The sequence below is a fragment of the Sminthopsis crassicaudata genome, chromosome 1 (genome assembly GCF_048593235.1).
Source record: "Sminthopsis crassicaudata isolate SCR6 chromosome 1, ASM4859323v1, whole genome shotgun sequence".
NCBI classification, from domain to species: Eukaryota; Metazoa; Chordata; class Mammalia; order Dasyuromorphia; family Dasyuridae; genus Sminthopsis; species Sminthopsis crassicaudata.
In genome coordinates this window covers 666,187,132-666,207,352 of record NC_133617.1, presented here as the reverse complement: position 1 = coordinate 666,207,352, position 20,221 = coordinate 666,187,132, and the positions used below count along the sequence as shown (strand labels likewise).

General features: G+C 45.3%; 1 protein-coding gene across 1 annotated transcript in view; it reads right to left on the bottom strand.

Moving 5' to 3' along the window:
- The window catches only part of OBSCN (obscurin, cytoskeletal calmodulin and titin-interacting RhoGEF), a 318,398-nt gene that overhangs the window by 216,797 nt on the left and 81,380 nt on the right, over positions 1-20,221 (bottom strand). Inside the window, 13 exon segments of the mRNA XM_074282618.1 lie at positions 563-829; positions 2,553-2,819; positions 4,584-4,853; positions 5,454-5,720; positions 6,468-6,572; positions 8,087-8,248; positions 9,901-10,054; positions 11,568-11,680; positions 12,275-12,541; positions 14,722-14,988; positions 16,819-17,088; positions 18,441-18,707; positions 19,851-20,123. Of these exon segments, the coding sequence (XP_074138719.1) occupies positions 563-829; positions 2,553-2,819; positions 4,584-4,853; positions 5,454-5,720; positions 6,468-6,572; positions 8,087-8,248; positions 9,901-10,054; positions 11,568-11,680; positions 12,275-12,541; positions 14,722-14,988; positions 16,819-17,088; positions 18,441-18,707; positions 19,851-20,123 (2,949 nt within the window).

Sequence of the window (20,221 nt, the reverse complement as noted above, 5' to 3'; positions counted from 1 at the left end):
TGATAGCACAGTGTACCCAAGTACTGAGCATACAGCAAGTACCAATAGTTGCGGACTTCACATCTTGAATAAGTGGCTGGACCATTTTGTGATGCAGAAGAGTTTTATAGTCGGATAAATCTGAAAATAACTCACAAGCCTGATTCACTTTTGTGTGCTACTGGGAAGCTTGAGAAAGTCCAAGGAAGGGGAACTCCAAGATTCTGGACTGTAAAGTGAGATTTATCTCCAATCTGGGGTCACACAGACTGAGTATAGGATTGGGTCTGAACTTGAAATTTCTAAAGGGGCTGAAGAGGCTCTAAAACCCAGTCTTCTGCTAAGGGAGCCTCTAGGCTGAGAAGAGAACCCAGTTCTCTAGAATGAGGACTTAGATAAATCCTTGCAGGGGAACCTTCCTAGAGCTGAGCAAAGAAAAGGTTGTTGGCCATCCCTGCCCCATGAGGACCTTTTCCTCCCTCAAAGTATGCCAGGAGCCATACTGGAGATAAAGTTCTAAAGATTTGCAGGATTGCTCCATCAGGAGGTAGTTCCCCTACTTTGCCCACAAGTTCATTCTCACCTTTCACCACCAGCTGGGCTGATTGTGATACCTTGGCTGACTTGAGGCTCACTGTGCCTGTATCCGCTAGGCTCACACGCTTAAGCACCAGCGTATGGCAGCTTCCCGTGTGGGAGATTTCATGAAAGCTGTCGTTATAGAGTAGAGTTCCATTCAATAGCCATTCCACCTCCTCATCCTCATGAGACAGCTCACATGAGAATCTGGCAGAGCTCTCCTCGGTCGCTTCCACATCCTGAAGAGGCTGTACCACTGATACTTCTCGAGCTATTCAGGGTTAGAGAAGACACATGGAAGAGACTCAGAACCCAAATAAGTTGAGAAAAAATTACGGAATGGGGCAGAGATCACAATTTGGAGAGACTCATGAGCTTCTAGGGAAGCCTTTCAGGGCAAAGGCTTAAAATTTGTGCCTGGTGATAAGAGACAAAGAAGATGGCATAGTAGATAAAGAATAATATCTGAAATCAGAAAATGAGTCTTGCCTCAGACACTGATTGACTGTGTAACACTAGAAAAGGTATTTAACTATTCTGTAATTTAATGGCCTCCTCTATAAAATGCACAGTAGGGATTTAATGACTCCTTAAGGTTTCAGTTCCAACCATTCTGTGGTTCTGTGACCATATGTCTTTCACCTGAGGATCAGTCAGGCTAAGTTCACATCATCAGACTGGCTTCAGAGTGATGGGATTTTGCTACCTGATGATAAACAACAGTGGTGGGAGAGAGTACATCTGACTAATTAAGCTTACAGCTAAAATAACATACCAATGTCTCAGAAGCGACTGACATTCAGATTCAGATTCTGGCAGAGGAAGGGGTTGCAAAAAGAATATAGGACTGCAGGTCTCTTCAGAATGTTTAAGACTCAGTGGTTTAAAGCAGGAAGAAAAGAGATATTAGCTTTTCCTGCCCTCTGGCCCTTTTAACAGAGAGGACACACCTGCATTTTCTCATATAAAAGGAATAAGCTCTTAGGGGATCTATATCCAGGACTCTCCTCACTCTGGAGATGGGAGAAGCAGCAGTGGATCCTAAATTCATTTTTTTCATCTCTGGGTTGACATAACAGAGTTTTAACAAAATTAGTATTTGGAAACTATCCAAATAGTATTTAGAACTATCGAACTATCCTAAGTTCTAAATAGGTAGGAATCAGGATGGGATCAGACAGAAGGAAGGTCAACTAAAATAATCAGAGGATACAACGATTACCATAGTCCAGCCTCTATATCCCATTTCAGTGAAAGTGATCAGAAATCATTCTAAAAATCAAGTCCAGATGCCTCTTGCCACCTGGCAGAGAAGTAGTGAACTCTAGATGTGGAATGAGGTATACATTTACAAATAAGGAGAAAGCATTAAACTAAACTTAATTGTCACAATAAAAGGTTCTATTGGAGGTGGGGAAGGGGGGAGTCACTGGAAAATAACATGGATGTAAAAAAAAAAAAGAGCAGAAAATTCATCAATAAAAATTAAACAAAAAAAAAATGCAAGCTAGGAATCCAGTAGCCCAAGGAGCAAGGACATACAGAACCTCATTAGAAAAAACAACTTGGACAAAAATTCCTTGGGTTCTTCAAGTCACAACAACTTTTTTAATGCAAGAAATCAGCAACCCATGGCAGGAATGGAGAGAAGCTTACTCCACACTGAGCTTAATGCAATGATCAGTCATGAACCCCGACAAATAACTGGCTAATGCTGGTAAATACTTACTCAGTATTGAGTAAAAATAGTGCCCAAAAGGCTGTTGCATCCCATATACAGACAGTGTGTAATCAAGCAAGGATGCCAGCCTTGCTTATTAGATCAGAAGGCCACCCTTCTCTTGATTTCAGGATAGCAGATGTGGAAAATGGCCAAGATGGTTCAATTTCTCTGCCAAAGTCCCCAGGAAGAACAGGGTATGCGGCCAAGAGGTTATCCTCTGCCCATCCCATTCTGCCCTCCCCCGGTACCTTTGCCCCCACCAAATGCGCACCTTCCACAGTGACTGTGGCACTGCTCTCAGCGTTACCAGCCTGGCACCGATAGAGACCCTCATCGCTAGGTGTGAGCTTCAAGATCCGCAGCTCTGCCATGTGATTCTCCAGCTTCATTTTGTATTTGTCAGAGGGCTCAAGAGGGCTGTCCCCCTTGTACCACTGCACTGCCTTAGGAGCGGGCTTGAAATCGCAAGACAGGACCACAGACTGCTTCTCCCGGCCAGCCTTGTCCTCCATCTTCCGGATCAGCACAACAGGAATATCTAAAGACGTATCAGATAGCAACGAAGATGGCTCGGAAACTGACCCTGGCACTCACCTCCCTTCAGGCACAGGGGAGAGAATCCACCTGGATAACTGTGACAACTCATCAAACCTCCCGGATCTTCCATTTCCCCATCTGTAATGTAACATTCTATGTCTCCACTGTCATTCCCAAACTCTCCTTGGGACCTAGTGCTAAAAACTATACATTCTTGAAAAACTATGCCAGAGGAACATAGATTCCAGCAGTTCTTGGCAACAGGCAAAAGCTTTGTAGATAGACCTGGTAATGGACTGTGTCTTTGCATTCTAAGAATCGACCTAGCTAAGTGGCTGTCACAGCAAGTTCACAGGGAATAGGTTCTCAGACCTAAAGATCAAGGGTTTCTTGGAGATCATCACATGGTCATTCTTCTTGTATTTCATCTTAGGTACCTGAGATCCAGGGAAGTTAAATGATTTGACTTACATAGTAAGCCTCAGAGTCAGTAGTTTCTCCAGATCCCCTGATTCTAAAGCCATTGGGAGTGGGGTGGGGATTGTTTTGGCTAAGGAACATCATAAAAACTTTGCAGTGAGATAGGAAGCTACAATTTGTATCAGTAGTAAAAGCACTCCCACTGAAGAAACTACTTTGAAACACTTATTCCTTAGAAAGATAATGTCCCTGACTATCATGGCCATGATCAGGAAATAGTTTTGGGGTTTTTTTGGTTGGTTTTTGCTGCTGTTGCTGTTGCTCAAAGCTAACTTAATCAGGTGGGAAATTAAGCCTGGGATTTGGGCCTCATTAGCACCATGGAGTTAACCATTCCTCCCCCCCACACACACACCTTGTGTTAATCTCAAAATAGAGAATCAGGTCTTACAGCAAGAGGAAAGGGACAAAAGTCTGAGGGGAGTTAGGAAGAAGACCTCAGAGGTCAGTGCTATTCCTAATTATTCATCCATTCATCTCTGTCCATCTAAGCCATTCTGGTGCTTAGATGTCTAGGGAACTCCTCTCCTCCCTCTTCTCTTCCCTTTTCCCTGAAGAACAATCCATTATCATTATATGGAACCTGGGTTCAAGGTCTGGGTTCAAGTCTGGCTGCTTACAAGTTATGTGACCAATCTGAGGTAGGTCAGTTCACTTTATGAGCCTCATTTTCCTAATCTACAAAAAGCGGTTGTAATAAACACTCTCAACAATCTAGGGAAATGCTCAGAATTGGGAGATGGAGTATTACATCTGAAGAATGGCAAGAATGCCATTACTGGGTCACAAAATATGTGGAAGGACATGGGGGAGGAAAAGGCAATAGAAGGTCGGATAAGTAGAAAGGGGCCAGGAAGGGCTTTTGAATGTCAGGCAGAAGATTTTATATTTGATGGTGGAGGTAAAAGGGAGTTTGTTTAAAAGTGAGGGTGATATGTGTTTTAGGAAGATCAATCAATATGACAGTTGAGTGATATATGATCAATTGGAGCAGAGAAAGACTCGAAGCAGGGAACATGTAAGTGTTGAGTTGGAATGAAGCTGCATATTGATCTATGCCCACACCTGGCATAAAGGAGATTTTCTATACTAAACACACCCAACAGGAGAGTGTATTGACATTCACAGCCCGTTACTGAGGAGGAAGCAGAAGAAAAGAAGAATATAAACTCCCAGAAGCCCTCTCTCTGCAAGCATGGAATGGAATGACAGCCAAGGCAGATACAGATTATCTTCAAGCATGGACCAACTGATCTGGGGACACGGAAAGAAGTGAGGGACTTACCTGAGACAATGAGCTGAGCTGTGGACTTGGATTTGCCAATGGTGAAGTGCACAGGGCCTGTCATGGTGGAGCAGGTACGGTGGAGGGTCAGGCGGTGGACCGTCTCCATTTGTTCAATTGTTACATCTCGCCCAGCCTGCAGCACTGTCTTGCCCAGCAGCCACTTGGGGGGACGAACAGATGGAATGGAGGTCTCACACTCAAACCAGGCTGGAGCCGGTTCCATCACTTCCATGTCTTTCAGATTCCGTACAATGGTAATGGATTGTTCTTCAGAGAAAAGGGAAAGGAAGAAGGAGAGGAGTCAAACTTTACTTTCTCTAGAAAAGCAAGTTTTCCCTTTTCCCATAGTCAACATTAAAAAATAAGATTGGCTTTGTGTATAAATGGCCACTCATATAGACATTCCTCTTTTCCCAACACAAAAAACTCTTCCTCAAACTACCATTGTGCCTGAAATTCCGCCCATAGAGATTCATTCCTTTAGGTTAAAGTTTTGCTGACCTTAGACTTTTTTCATGGTATAAATACTAAACAATAAGCAGCCATAAACCTTCAGATCCTGAAGGTTATTTTTAACAGGTGAGATAACTGTACTAAGAAAATGGTAATTTTGGTGGCGGGGTTGGGAAAGGGAGCAAGGAGACAAAATTGTGGATATCAGGTACTGACAATAAGGTCTAAGTGGTTAGTAAAGGCATCAGAGAAGGAGAAACAGAGAGAAAAAGAAGACTCAAAAAAAAAAAATTCATACTTATCAAGCCTTACTTGGAACTCCTCCCTGTTTAACATCCAAAGACCCAGAGTCCAAGGGTAAGCTCATCCTACTCCCACCTCCCACCACTTGAGCCCAATTCTTTCCCTTAGTACCTTCCACAAAGAAATGGGCACTGGTTTTAGCATCACCAGCATCACAGGTATATATATCCTCATCTTCTGGTTGAGCATCATTGATGATGAGTTTCCGATAGATACCATCACTGACTATCTCGTACTTGGGTCCAGCATGGAGCTCCACGTCCTTCTTAAACCATCGGACCTGGGCACTAGCCCTTGACACCTGGCATTCCAGCACTCCCCGGTGCTTCTCCATGGCAATTTTGTCCCTCAGTGGTCGCACAATCACCACTGGCAGCTCTAAGGAAGGGAAAGGGAAAGGAGGAGAATTCAGGGATCTCTGCTTCTCTGCTTTGGATTCAAACCATTTACTTTCCTATTTCTTCAACTAATCCATCCGATTTCCTTATTCTTCCAATGGACACAGAACTTCACATTTCCTAATTTCTCCCTCTTCAGTGCCTACTACTAAGGCAAAAATTCTTTTCTTTCTAGTTTCTTTTCTATCTATCCTTATTCTATCTTCTTCCTTATCCATGGCCTTCCCACTAGCCTACTTGTGGCTGGCAATTACCTTGGAAAATTTATTCATACATCAAAAACCCGTAATTTTATACATGAAAACTCCCTTCACTGTGACATTTATAACATATAATCATTGTTTTACTTGATAATGCATATTTATTATTAATTGTCTTCTTTTTATGGGTTCAATAGGCAGAACGTAGGAAGAGAGATTTTTGTTCACTGAAAATTATTCATTTAATTTTTAAATTATGTATAGTCTTAAGAGTTATCTAGTTGAGGAATTTAATAACTAGCTACAGAAAATACTTAGTATCAGAGGCAAGATTTGAATCTGGGTGTTCTTGAGTCCAATTTCACTTAAGTATATCTGTTCTGCCAGAATATTTTCCTAACACATATTCCCTACTTTAGGATGGTAGTAGATTTCTTTCACTTCTCCATATGTAGACTCACAGAGATTTAGTTTGGACACATATTCTGTAACACTGGTGTGCTCTCTGCCTTGATCCCACTCCTTACCTTTTACTCTCAGCTGGGCTCGGGATTCTGCATTTTCTGCCACAAATTTAATCTCTGCGGCATCTTCTACCATAACTTTCCGGTACAGCAAGGTGTAGGTTGTTCCTGGAGACAAAGACTACGTTAAAGCCCAGGCTAGCCCCCTGATGATTGCCTGCTGCCTCAGCTCATAGATGTAAACCCCAGCATATAAAGTACTCTAAAAAAGACTGTGAGTGAATGCCTGTTTGCTGCATCTAGCATGTTTTAAGATCCAGATACTGGTCCAAAAGAGTTCAGAGTTTAGCTGAAAATTCAGTTCATAAGCAGATTTAATGACATGTTTTTGTTTTGCCATAATGTCCTTATGAGATAATAGCCAAACTTACAGAGTGTTGAACCCTTGGGCTCTAGGAAATTTATATGTTAAGGTTTTATAGAGTCCAGCCAAGGTCATAATAGCAAATGAAGAATGTTCTCTATGCAGAAGGGGCTCAATAACTTTATTGAATCAAAGGGTCATGGAGTCAATCAGACTCTAACTCACTACCTCTTTTTCTTTCCTTCACTTCCACAATCAATTATAATAATTCAAAATTCCCCAAGAGTAGGTCTGGAGTAGAAATAATAGATCATTTGCTTTTCCTTCCTCTCTAAACCAGCCACTCACCCATTCACTGGAGTAGACTCTTGGAAAACAAGGAAAACTAGTGAAACTTCACTGACACAAGTCAGAAATAAGATCTTTCTTGTATAAAAAGGTAAAGATTGGAAGCTCTTTTTTTTTTTCCCTCTACTCAAAAATCATCAATGGCTCTCCAGGGCCTATTGAATAAAGTCTAAATGAAGCAGTCTGATCTTCCAAGTCCTCCATAACCTAGAACTTCTAGAACTCCTCTTCCTCTGGTTTTTATGACTTCTCTTCCACTGTTCACTCTCAAATACTCCCACACCTCCACTTACACCTGCTACAAATGATCTGTCCAGCTAAGTGCTCTCACAGCACATTTCCTGTTCTATTTTTGATTATGTGTGTGTGTTTCCGTGTATGGGGGGATACGTGTGTGGGTGTGTGGGTATATGTCTTATCTCCCCAATTTAGAATGGGAGCTCTTTGAGGGTTATAGTTTTGTTTCTCCCTTCATACGCAGCACATTGCTTTGCACATAGTAAGCCCTTCATACATGTTTCATTCCTCTTCTGCTTTTATTTCTACAGATTTTACCACTATGATCCAGCTGCCTCCTCATTCTGGAACGTCATTCTACAATGGCTCCCATCTCCCATTAGTAAGTGCCAGAAAGCACTGCAGGATAGGTTAGGGTCCCTTCAAATTCTCCAAAAGAATAAAGGGTTCCTCTCTCTTGGTCCAGTTCCCTGAATCAGTCCCTCATTCTTTTCCAGACTGCCCAATAGCTTGGTGTAATGGGAATTTTATGGTTTTGAGCAATTCTATCCTTACCCTGTTTCTAAGAACCCTCATACAGAAGAGAATGGATGTGGAATTGGAGGATATGAGAAATTCATCCTCCTCTCATGAGGGACAAGCTGATAAATGGTCCCCTTCCTAGCTTCTCTAGCTTCCCATCTCTTATCCTCCATACCTGCCCACTGACTTCATCCCTCCAACTTTTCCCTACCTTCCTGTCGCATCCTGATGTTGTCCCCAGGCCGGATCTTGCCTTCATTCTTGTACCATTGGGTCTGTACCTCATCATGGGAGATCTGGCAGGTGAAGGTTGCACTCTCCTTCTCCATCACCTCCACATCCTCCAGGGGCTTCACGATCTGTATATTCCTTGCTGGAATAAGGATAAGAATACAAAAGATGCATAGATGCTGAATTTCAGAGAGGAAAAGGACATTGGAACCAAGAATGTCAGAGACTGCAAGGATTTTTGAATATGGTATTAAAAATGGCAAGGGACCTTAGAACACAAGGTGTCCAAAATGGCAGAGGGGCCTTGGGATACAATATCAGAAATGGCTGGGCGTTTAGAACATGGAATATCAGAGCTGGAAATGATCTTGTAACATAAAATGTTAGAGATGAAAGGGACCTTAGGACACAGACCATCAGAACTAAAAGAGATTATAGAACACAGAATGTCAGAGCTGAAGGGGACCTTAGAAGTCATCTAGATTGTTTAGTTAAGGAACTGAAAGTCAACTTTTCTCTCCCCCTCCCTGAACCTAGACTCAACTCTCCATCCTCTTCCTTGACTACATGGTCTCCCTTTCTCTCCTTTCTCTGTCATAGATAGTGCTACTGTGGCTCCAGCCAGAAAGAGCTGCTATTGATGAGAGAGCCAGAAAAAGAGGGAAAGCCTCATGTCCAACTGTCCAGAATTCAGCAACACACCTGTGACCATGAACCTGGTTTGGCCTAACCCTTTCTCAGATGTGGTTTGTTTCTGCGTGACTAGACAGCCTTCTGTTCACCCCGATGGACAAGGTTCCCTCTCAAACCTCAGGGTTTTGGCTGTTTTGATTCATACCTACTCTTTAATTTTTTTTTTTTGCAACAATGTTGTAATTCCAACAAAAGTTCTTTGTTGAATTTTCATGATTTATATTTCCAGTGTGAGGATTCCTTGTCTGTTAATTTATAAAGGAGAGCAATCTTCCATGTATAATGCTAGCCACCTGATTGTAACTTTCTAGGTATTCCATAAATGCTACATTTTTGCAATATGCAGTGCCTATGTGAACAGATAACTTCTACCATTTCCTTGCATAATCTGCATTAATTAGTAAGTCTGGGGTTCTTCTTATTAAGACTCGATGCCATTTATAACCAGAAAAAGGACTATGGAGTCTGAATGCAGATTAAAGCATATGATTTTTACTTTTGTGTGTTTTTTTCTCTTTTTCCCTTTTGTTCTGATCCTTCTTTCACAACATGACTAATGTGGCAATATGATTAATACAATTGTACATATATAACCTATATCAGATTACTTATTGTCTTGGAGAGGGGGAAGAGAAAGGAGAGAGGAAGAAAAAAAATGGAAATCAAAATCTTATAAAAGTAAATGTTGAAAACTATCTTTATATGTAATTGAAAAAAATAAAATACTACTAAGTAGAAAAAAAAGATATCCTTTTAAATTTCTCATAGCAGTGATCTATTATGATATTGCTATCATAAACTGTCTCGGTTTCCATAAGCAAATATGTATGATTCTACCATCTGGTATTATTGTTTTAGTAATTATTATTAATAAAGCAACTTATATTTCTTCAGCATTTCATCACAACAAGCCTAGGAGGATGATTTGTATAAATTCTGCCACCTGTATTTTGGGGAGTTAAGTGACTCGCCTAGGGTCACATAGCTAATAAGTGTTCAGTGTCTGAGGTCCTCCTGACCCAGAGCCACTGTTCTCAGGCAGTTATTTTTGAAGATGAAGAAACTGACTGTTTGCTCACAGTCCCCTATCTAGAGCCTTACCTTGCACCTGAAGTGTGGCTGAAGTTTTAGCATCGCCAGCATCACATACATAGGTACCCTGGTCTCCAAACTCACACTTGTGGATGACAAGGCTCCTCTTGGTCCCCTGGGAAACAATTCCCAGTGCCTTCCCTGCTCGAAGTACCACTCCATCCTGGAGAGAGGCATATCAACATTAGACCAAGGAGGCATGAGGCATAACCTGCCAGAACACTCGGGTCCCCTGCTTCAACCCCACCAATGGCGCTTCCTCCTTTGGGCCGTTTCCCACCTTCCTGAAGGTTAAGCCTTCCTTCCTTGACATAGCTTTCCCCAACCACCATTATCTTCAGCATCACATCTTCCTCTTGGGCTCAGGGCTGGCCTTCAGTCGGCTTTTCTCACAGACTCAGATAATCCCAGAGTTAGCAGAGAATTCAGGGCCCATCAGACCAATCCCTACATAATTACGGGTCCTCTACAATGAATGGTCAACTAGACTTGACATAAAGCCATCCAGTAGGAGGGAATTCCCTACCTCCAGGATCATCCCATTGTAGTAAAAAGGAAACTCTCTGAGGACAGGCTCTGTTTCAAAAGTCTTGTCTTTGTATCCCCAGAGCATTAGATAATGTGTGCACTTGATAAATGTTTAATGAAATAATAAAAAATTTAATAAATTTTAATAAAAAATGCTTAATGAGTTGAATCAAATGTTGGCCAACTCTTTAATTGTTAGAAAGTTTATTATCCTTATACCAAATTTGCTTCTTTGAAATGCCAGTGTCAACTCATAAACATTTGTAAGGTGGCTACTCTGTGCCAGACACTAGGAATACACAGACAAAACTAAAATGGGCCTTCTCCTCAAGGAGCTTACATTCTACTGAAGAAACTTACATATTAACTAACTGCTTCCCATTTCTCCTAGTTCTTCCCTTTGGCACAAACAGAACAGGATCACTCCAAGCCCAGCCCTCTGTTCACCACCCCATATTTCCTTGCCACCTAGTATGTAGTACAATAATAACAATAACAATAATAATAGAGGTAGCTGATGTAGGGAATAGAGCAAAGCTTCTCACTATAGATTGGACCTCATATGGGATTGTGTAACTTTAAGTGGGGGTTACAAAATTATGATTTATTGTCAGTAAATGTTTGATTTATATAACTATTTTATATACCTATGTACCCAGAGTCATATAAAAAATTATTGGGCAAAAAGGGATCATGAGTGGAGAAAGTTTAAGCACTCCTGAAATAGAACACTGGGCTTGGAGTCAGGAAGACTTAAATTCAAATCCAATCTTGGACACTCACTTACCACTTGCATGACCTTGGATACTTACTAGTTGCATGCAAGTCACTTGCCTTAGTTTCCTCCACTGCAAACTGGGTACAATAATAGCCCCTACCTCAAAGGACTGTTGTGAGAATTAAATGATATATCATAGATATATCATTTATACATATATATATATATACATATATACTTCTACAATATAAATGAAAAGACCTTTAAAAGAGAATTGAAGCAACTAAAAAAGTGATTAAGGTGACTGAGATTCAGGGCCAGGAAGAGCTGGAAAGGTGGCCTTGACCAATGGGAGAGAGCAATGTAGATGATTAGTGCTAGGGATTTAGGGGGAGTTTTGGAAGAATCATGTCCAGGGATCATAGGATACCTTCAACCACTTAACATCATGGCTGGCCCGGGATAATTCACACTCCAAAGTGACCTTCTCCTTCTCGGTAGCCACAACGTTCTGCAAGGGGTGGCTGAACTTCACAGGAAGCTCTGAGAGATAAGGTAGGAATTACAAAACATTTTCCACACAAATAAAGTCAGATCTAAATAACTGGAAGAATACCAAGTGCTCATGGGTAGGCCGAGCTAATATAATAAAAATGACAATTCTACCTAAATTATTAGACTATTTACTCAGTGCTGTACCAATCAAACTGCCAAGAAATTACAGAGCTAGGAAAAATAATAATAAAGTTAATCTGGAAAAACAAAAGGTCAAGATATTTTCCCCTATTCTATCCCCAAAGAAATAAAGGGGCATGGTATTTGTCCCTATTCCTATAATTAAGAGCCGGTTCCCCCAACTCAGCCTAACTTCTTTAGAAAAGTCACATAAACTATTCTTGTCCTAGTTTTTTAAATCCATAAATTGAAAATAAATCACCTAAAATTTCTCTTGACTACCAGAAAAATAAATATGGGGACACCTTTCCTCAGGCTATGAAAATATGGCTATGGGCTGCTCAGATGTGTGGAAACATTCTTCCATTCCCTCCTACCAATAACTGTAAGTGGCCTGGATGTATGGACAACCCCCCTTCACTGCCATCCCTCCTCCAAGACCAAGATCATTGATGGCCATACCAATGACAGTCAGTCTTGCAGCTGTGTGGACACCCTCTGCCTTGAAGGCTATGAGTCCAGCATCTTCTATACTCAGGTTAGATAAGGTCAATTTGTGGATCACACTCTGGGCTGTGATAGAGCAGTTATCCTGGGACTTGAGTTTCAGGCCATCTCGGGTCCAGTTGCCTTCCACATCACTGTGTGAGAGTTCCACCTCCAAGGTCACTGTTCCCTGCTCCCGCACCTCTATGGCTTGTAAGCCTTGTACTAGCCGGATCTGACGCACTATATAAGAAAGGAAGAGAGAGGAAGAATAAAGGTAGAGCTAGAATCACAAGGAGAATTAATTCCCTGAGAAGAAAATTATTCTTTTGAATTTTCAAATAAACTGGGTAGGACTTATCTGTCCTTGGAAACCAATGGGAACTTCTTGAACATACAGATGCACATTTCAAAAGCTTGAATGGAAGAAATTATAACCAGTTTGGAGATGGAGAGCTTGTCAATTTGGAAAATAATGGGGGGATGTAAAGGGATTTTTAAAAAAAAGAAGCTAGCATAGAGAGAGAGTTCTCATCAAAAGTGACTAAATCAGAAGATTCTAAACATAATAGGGGGAAGTTACAGGTAACTTGATTTAATTCATGATTAATAGTATCTATATGATAAATATAATTATATTAACTTAAATTTGTAAGTATAATATAATAAACAATTTCAATTGGTTAAGAAAGATTTCCTAACAATTTGAAGTATGTGAAAAGCCTTAGGAGATAATGAGTTCCTCCTTTGGGCAAAGGTTTAGATGGCCATTTGCTGGAAGTAGCACATATGATTTGGACAAGATGGAAGCTAATCCCTTCCCACTTTGAGATTCTGTGATTTGGAGGACATCTAGTGTTTTCATGGGGAAGCTGACATCTAGAATAAAGTCTAGATTGCTGAAGGGCGGTGCTTAGACAGCATTCTTTGGTGCAACAGCCACAACACAGAATGATTTAAAACTGAGTTAAACTTCTATGGAGGCAGCATATGGAACACATCAGGTTCAAGTCCTACCCCTGACACATATTAGCTGTTGTCTGCTTCACTTCATCCTTGAGCCCCTGGACAACTCCACAAGACTTTAAGTTACAGATAAGTTGCTGGTCTCCTTCAATAAGGAAAACTTCCATATAGGGAGTTCCCCCATTCCAATGAAATTATGGGTCCTAACCAAAACCACGCCAAATGAACAATAAGAAATAGCTCTCCTATAGTGTGGTATCATGAAGTGATGGGATTTACTAAAAAAGGATTGATTACACATGTTTTGTTTCTCTTGAGCGTGTGTGCTGGATTTCAGAGAACAAAGTCAGGGAAATGTGGTGTTTTCAGGATGGAAACAATTGAAAGACCTGTCTTTTTATGGGAAAAATTCTACATTTTTTCCCTTGAGTGGAAAAAGTGAAGAGGGATTCTGGAAACATTATATGGAAGAAAGTATATGACTAGAATGCTCACAGAAATTTCATAAATCATCTCATCCTGCCAATACTTTCAAGATGTATTCTTCCTGATTGCTCCAACACCCTTGATTTGGACCACTGCTAGAAATTTCTTCCCTGTCTTCCTTGGTTATGGAGCCAAACTGAAGTCTGACTTGTTCTGGTTTTTGTCTGGACCTTTTCCCCACAAGATGCTCTTTTCCTCTAGGGCCGTGACAATTGCCTCATTATCCAGAGAAATAAGCATCATGGCCTCCTGTTTGTCCTTTGTTCTTGAAGAGGACCAGGACATCAGGGAAGTGATGTCATGACATGCAAGTGAGTTGGATTTCAGTGAGGGAAGGCTTTGTGAGGGCACCTGCCTCACTTTCCTCTCCATAGCCATTTAGGTCCAGTGGCAAGATATAGATCAAGATGACTGGAAATGACTCTGAACGTGGTGGGAGACCTTGGTCTTTTTGAGTTCAGGTCTTTAACAGGTTTCAGTTTGACTGAGGCTGCACCCATTCAGTAATTAAGGCTAGGTAGCAATTGAGGCAAAGAAGCTCTTCTTTCACCTAGTCTAAAGAAAATAATCTAAATAAATAAATCTGGGAAGGAAAGACCCCTAGAGTTTCTGGCCAGAGCAGAAATGACTGCTATTTACATTCCGAGTCAGTCAGGGCCTCCCCAGTTTGCTGTGACCAATGGGGTTTAGACTAGGACCTATTGGCAGCCGGTGAGAATCAGATTGGTTTTGGTTTAAGGCCTGGTTCTTAAGAAATCTAGCCAGTCAACTTCAAGGTATCTTGGGAGGGTTCAGAGGTGCAAAAGAAAAAGGAAAAAATGCTTTTAAGACCATCTGTAGATAAGGGTATGATATCTTATGTGGAAAAAGGGAAGAAAGGAGAGAAGAAGGGAGACAGAGTCCACTATCACCTAGGCAAAGAAATTGTAGCCTGTTTTGTAGCCTCCTTCTCCCAAGCTAGTCTCACTTACTCTCCACATTGAGCTTAGCCTGGGTCTTGTCATCAGGCGTCTCGCAGCCGAAAAATCCACGGTCAGAGAAGCTAACGTTCTTAAGAAGTAGGCTATGGTGTGTGCCTTCTGCCCGGATCTCCACATTTTCCCCAGGCACCAAGGCTGCAGTGTTCCGAGTCCACCTCACAGAAGAACAAGGCTTGGTCAGCTCCACTTCCAATATCACTGAGCCTTTCTCTTCCACGGTCAGGGGTTCCAGCTTCCTCTTGAACAAAACTGGGGCCTCTAGGGGGATGAGGGAAGCCAAAAGTGTCAAGTGAGCAGTGCCCAAGGGGGTCATCTCAAGCATCTGCCTGATACCAAGGGGACTGGACTTATAGGAGGAGGAACGATTTGAAATTAGGACTAACTTTTGGAATCATTTAGTCCAATTATTTCAGTTTAACAGACAAAGAAACTTGAAACTCAGAATTCATTTTCTAGTTAAAGACACCCCTATTACACTCCTGTACTCCTTCTGAAGACAGGGGATGCTCCTAAGTATCTCTGTTTTGACATGTACAATACCATCCTTGTTCAGGTTCTCCCCCATTACAGCTATATTACTACACTACTTCTCATAACTGATCTCTCTGTATCTGGGCTCCTTCCCTCCATTCTGCCAATGAGATTGTATTTGTAATTGCTTCGCACAGTGTGTAACATACTGTAAATGTTTAATATATGCTTAATCCCTCCCTCCTTCTCTGCAAATACTGACAAGTTAATTTACCCAGTGTGAAGCTCTGATGAGGTCACCCCTATGCTCAACATACTTTGCCCAGACCAAGGTCAGAGTGAAGCACACCTAGGCAGCTCCTGGTTGATCATGTATTCCAAATGTACCTCAGGAGGAGGACAATCTGGAACTCCTGCACAGTCACATTTGTATCTTTTTTAATTATTTTGTACTTTTTGTACTATTTGTATCTATGATATAAGGTCCCCGCTATATTTAACCATTCCAGTCCTGCTATTACTCCCATGCAGTCATCCACCCAAGTCATCTTCTGCCCTTCTATCCAACAGTGACTCAACATACCAGGCCTGGAGGGACTTAATTACACATGGGACCTCCCACCCTTGGGTCAAGTTATTCTGATTAGTTAATGAATTAGTATAAATCCTCGTGGCCACCAAAACCCCAGCCATGTTTCACATTCCAGTTGTTTTCCTATCTCCCCATTCTGTTTTCTGCTTCTAGCTCTAAGAATCAATGAAATTTATATTGTCATTGCTAATGGAAAGAATGTATTCACGAACTCCCCTAAGCTCTGCTCACCATGTGACTTCCCAAACTTCCTTTCCTGGCAGTCATTTTGTTATTGGTGCTGTCTCTTCAGATAGAATATAAGCTCCTGAGGACAGGGACTGTGTTTCTTTTTATACTTACATCCACAATGTTGGTCCACAATGAATGCTTAATAAAACCTTTCCATTCATTTTCTTCCTACCTTAAGTCCAGAAGCAAACTTATACTCTACTTTGCCAAATTGCCAGATTAGTAGAAAACTTTGCTAGAGTTTACAATCCACTAATTCTTCAAAGGCTCAGGTTGCCCTCCATGCCATGAAGGAATACCAAAAGAGAACTGAACTCAGCTGGAGAACCATCTCCTCCATGAAGTCTGTCTGGATTTCCTCCACCTACTACTACCTTCCTTATCTCCAAAATATACCTTGTATTTTCTGTGTAGATAATTTTGTACATATGTGTGAACTCCTGAATGGGCAGGAACTATGTCCCTTTTTTAATTTGTATGCTCAGAATTAAGCCCCAAACTTGGCACACAGAATATGCTTATTAAATATTAGCTTAACTTGGTGAATTAAATACATTAAAAGTCTGGTCTAAATAAATCTCTCTCTCCCTACACCCTGTCTAGGTCCCTACGTCCAACCTTAATCTGATTTGACTATGTTAGACTGACAAACTGGGAAGGAAGAGCGACTTGATGGCAGGCAGCTTGACTTAGCTTCTCAACCAGCCTACAAAGTGAGTGGTCATGGGTAAGAGGCAGCAGCCACCCCCCAGGGACTTGGTGGCATCCAGACCAAGCCACCCCCGGGCACTCACCTCGGACTCTGAGACTGGCCGTTGTGGTGACCCCTTCGGCCTCGGCCGTGATCTGGCCGCCATCCTCGAGGGTCAGGGCAGTAATGACGAGGCTGTGGCTAGCGTCGCTCTGAGAGATGACATATTTGGCACTAGGCTCCAGCTTCACGCCGTCCCGACTCCAGACCACCACAGCATTGCTGGGGGCAACCACACACTGGAAGGTCGCCTCCTGGCCCTCCTCAGAGACGGCGTTGATCAGGCCCGATGTGAACTTGACCACTCGGGGGACTAGGGAGATAGCAAACCTTCCGTGAGGGGATGGAGAGCCCAGGGCAAAGGCAGTGGGAACAAGGGCAGAGGACAGGGAGAGGAATGTCTTCTCTGGCCCTTTAATCAATTTCCAGCACGCTACTGTGTGATGACTGTGTTACCCTGGACACCCCAGAATCAGCCGGAGTCAGGATAAGCAAAAGTCTTTGTTCTTAGTCTTTAGCAGTAGAAGTGAAGGGGATGGATACAAGATCTCTGCGACCTCACCTTGTGGTCTCCCTCTCAGAGTGAGTCTGGCTGTCTCCCTGCACCTCCTAGTCCCTCCCACAATTCTCTGTATACACCAAACCACAGGGCCAGCACAGGATAATGGCAAGGGCCATTTCCCAAGCATATTCCTATAGAGTATCGTCCAATCAGGAATTAGCCTCAAGTGCTCAGTTGTCCCACCTCAGTACATTGACTCCAGCATTTCAGCCCTTTATACTACTGCTTCGGTGGGTCTTCCCAAACTAATCAGTTGGGCATTAGTGACTTCCCTCTGTATAGGGAAATCTAGCTGCTCTTCCTCCTGTCCAAATAAATGTCTTAATACGGAAACAGACTGTGAGAACTCGTTCCACTATTTACCAGCGAAGGGATCGTGGGCAAATTCATTAACCTTTGAGGGCCTTGTCTGTCCCACACATAAAATGAGAAAGCTGGATGCTATGAAGTCTAGGTGCTCCACGCTCCTGCCCAGAAACTGTCCCCGGTCCTGGTCACTTCTTTCTGTGGTTCGGGGAAGGACACCGCAATGTTGCCCAGCTGAGACACCTACTAGCTGGGTTATCCTTTCACCCACCGCACATTTTCTCACTCATCATTTCTGTGAAGAGCGTGGCCCCGGGGGCTACACCTGGGGAAGGCAGCCCAAAGCCTTGAGAACCTCCCAGAAGGACGTTGAAACCCTGGGGGGTAAAATGCAGGGCCCTTGTACTACTGCCAAGGAGTAATGCGACCTGAAGGGAGTGACTTACCTTAACCTAGCCCCCCCTGCTTGTGGTGAGTGAACTCCTTTCAGTTCTCATCATTCCCGGCAGCAGCTCTCCCCACATTTCAATACTCAAGCTACAAGACTCCCTGGGGCTGGTGACCTTTGACCTCCATTTCTCTTTTTTTTTTTATTTTTTTTAAATGTAATCATTATTAAGTGACTTGCCCAGGGTCACACAGCCGGGAAGTGTTAAGTGTCTGAGGACAGATTTGAACTCGGGACCTCCTGACTTCACAGGCTGGGGCTCTCTCCACTGCGCCACCGAGCGGCCCCCTAAGGAGCCTTGCGGATGCACATTCACTAGAGAACACGGTCCCGCACGCAGAGCCCCTACCTTGGGCGGTGAGCTGGGCGCTGGTCCTGTCGTTGCGACTCTCACAGCAGTACTCGCCCTCGTCCTCCGCCCTCAGGCCCGCGATGGTCAGGCTGCGCCGCGGCCCCTCGGCCCCCATCTGGAACCGCTTGCCAGGCCGGACCTCGGTGCCGCCGCGGCGCCACACCACCTCTCCCAGCGCGTGGCTCAGCTCGCAGGACAGAACCACCGTCTGCCCCACGACGGCACTCACCGGCTCCAGGGGCCGGGCGAACTTCACCGGGACCTCTGGCGAAGGTGGAGAGTGGGCATGAGCGGCGGGCCAGACCCCCAGGGGGCTCCACCTCCCAGCTGGACCTCAGGGGCCCGCCCACCTCCCAGTCAGACCCTCCCAGCCGGACCCCGGGACCCCATCTCCCAGTCAGACCCTCCCAGGCGGACCCCCACGGCCCCTGCCTCCCAGCCAGACCCCTACGGCCCCCGCCTCCCAGCCGGACCCCGGGGCCCCATCTCCCAGCCAGACCCTTCCAACCGGACTTCGGGGGCCCGCCCACCTCCCAGTCAGACTCTCCCAGCCGGACTCCCGGGCCCCATCTCCCAGCCAGACCCTCCCAGCCGGACCCCCACGGCCCCCACCTCCCAGCCGGACTCCCGGGCCCCATCTCCCAGCCAGACCCTTCCAGCCGGACCCCCCCTCCCCCGCCCCATCTCCCAGCCAGACCCTCCCAGCCGGACCCCCACGGCCCCGCCTCCCAGCCGGATCCCCACAGGGACCCCACCTCCCAGCTGGACCTCCGGGGCCCGCCCACTTCCCAGCCGGACCCCCACAGGGACCCCACCTCCCAGCCGGACTCCCACAGGGACCCCACCTCCCAGCCGGACCCACGGGGCCCCCACCTCCCAGCCGGACCCCCACAGGGCCCCCACCTCCCAGCCAGACCCCCAGGGACCCCACCTCCCAGCCGGATCCCGGGGCCCCCACCTCCCAGCGGGATCCTCCCAGCCGGACCCCCCAGGCCCCATCTCCCAGCCAGACCCTCCCAGCCGGACCCCCACGGCCCCGCCTCCCAGCCGGACCCCCACAGGGACCACCTCCCAGCCGGACCCCGGGGCCCCATCTCCCAGCCAGACCCTTCCAACCGGACTTCGGGGGCCCGCCCACCTCCCAGTCAGACCCTCCCAGCCGGACCCCCACGGCCCCCACCTCCCAGCCGGACTCCCGGGCCCCATCTCCCAGCCAGACCCTTCCAGCCGGACCCCCCAGGCCCCACCTCCCAGTCAGACCCTCCCAGCCGGACCCCCACGGCCCCGCCTCCCAGTCAGACCCTCCCAGCCGGACCCCCACGGCCCCGCCTCCCAGCCGGCTCCCCGGGGCCCCCACCTCCCAGCCGGCTCCCCTGCAGGGAGGGCCCAGAAGGCGGCCCGCCTCACCTTCCACCTGCACCACGAAGTCTTGCTTCTCCCGGTCGGCCCTGCAGGTGTAGACGGCGCTGTCCTGCGTCTGGGCCCCGCACACGGTGAGGGTGTGGCAGGCTCCCTCGCTGGACAGCACACAGCGCTTGCTGCGCCGGATCTCCTGCCCGTCCTTCAGCCACGTGACCGCGGCCCCGGCCCGGACCGTGGCGGACAGAACGATGTCCTCGTGCTCCCGCACCAGCAGCGGTGCCCTCTTCACGGACTTCTCCGGGGCCTGGGCTTCAGGTTCTGGGGGGGGGGGGGAGACGGGGCCACAGGCCGGATGAGAGGCGCCCTCCCTCCCCCACCGAGGGCCGGGCTGACGTCCAGGACTCCCCGGCCATGGG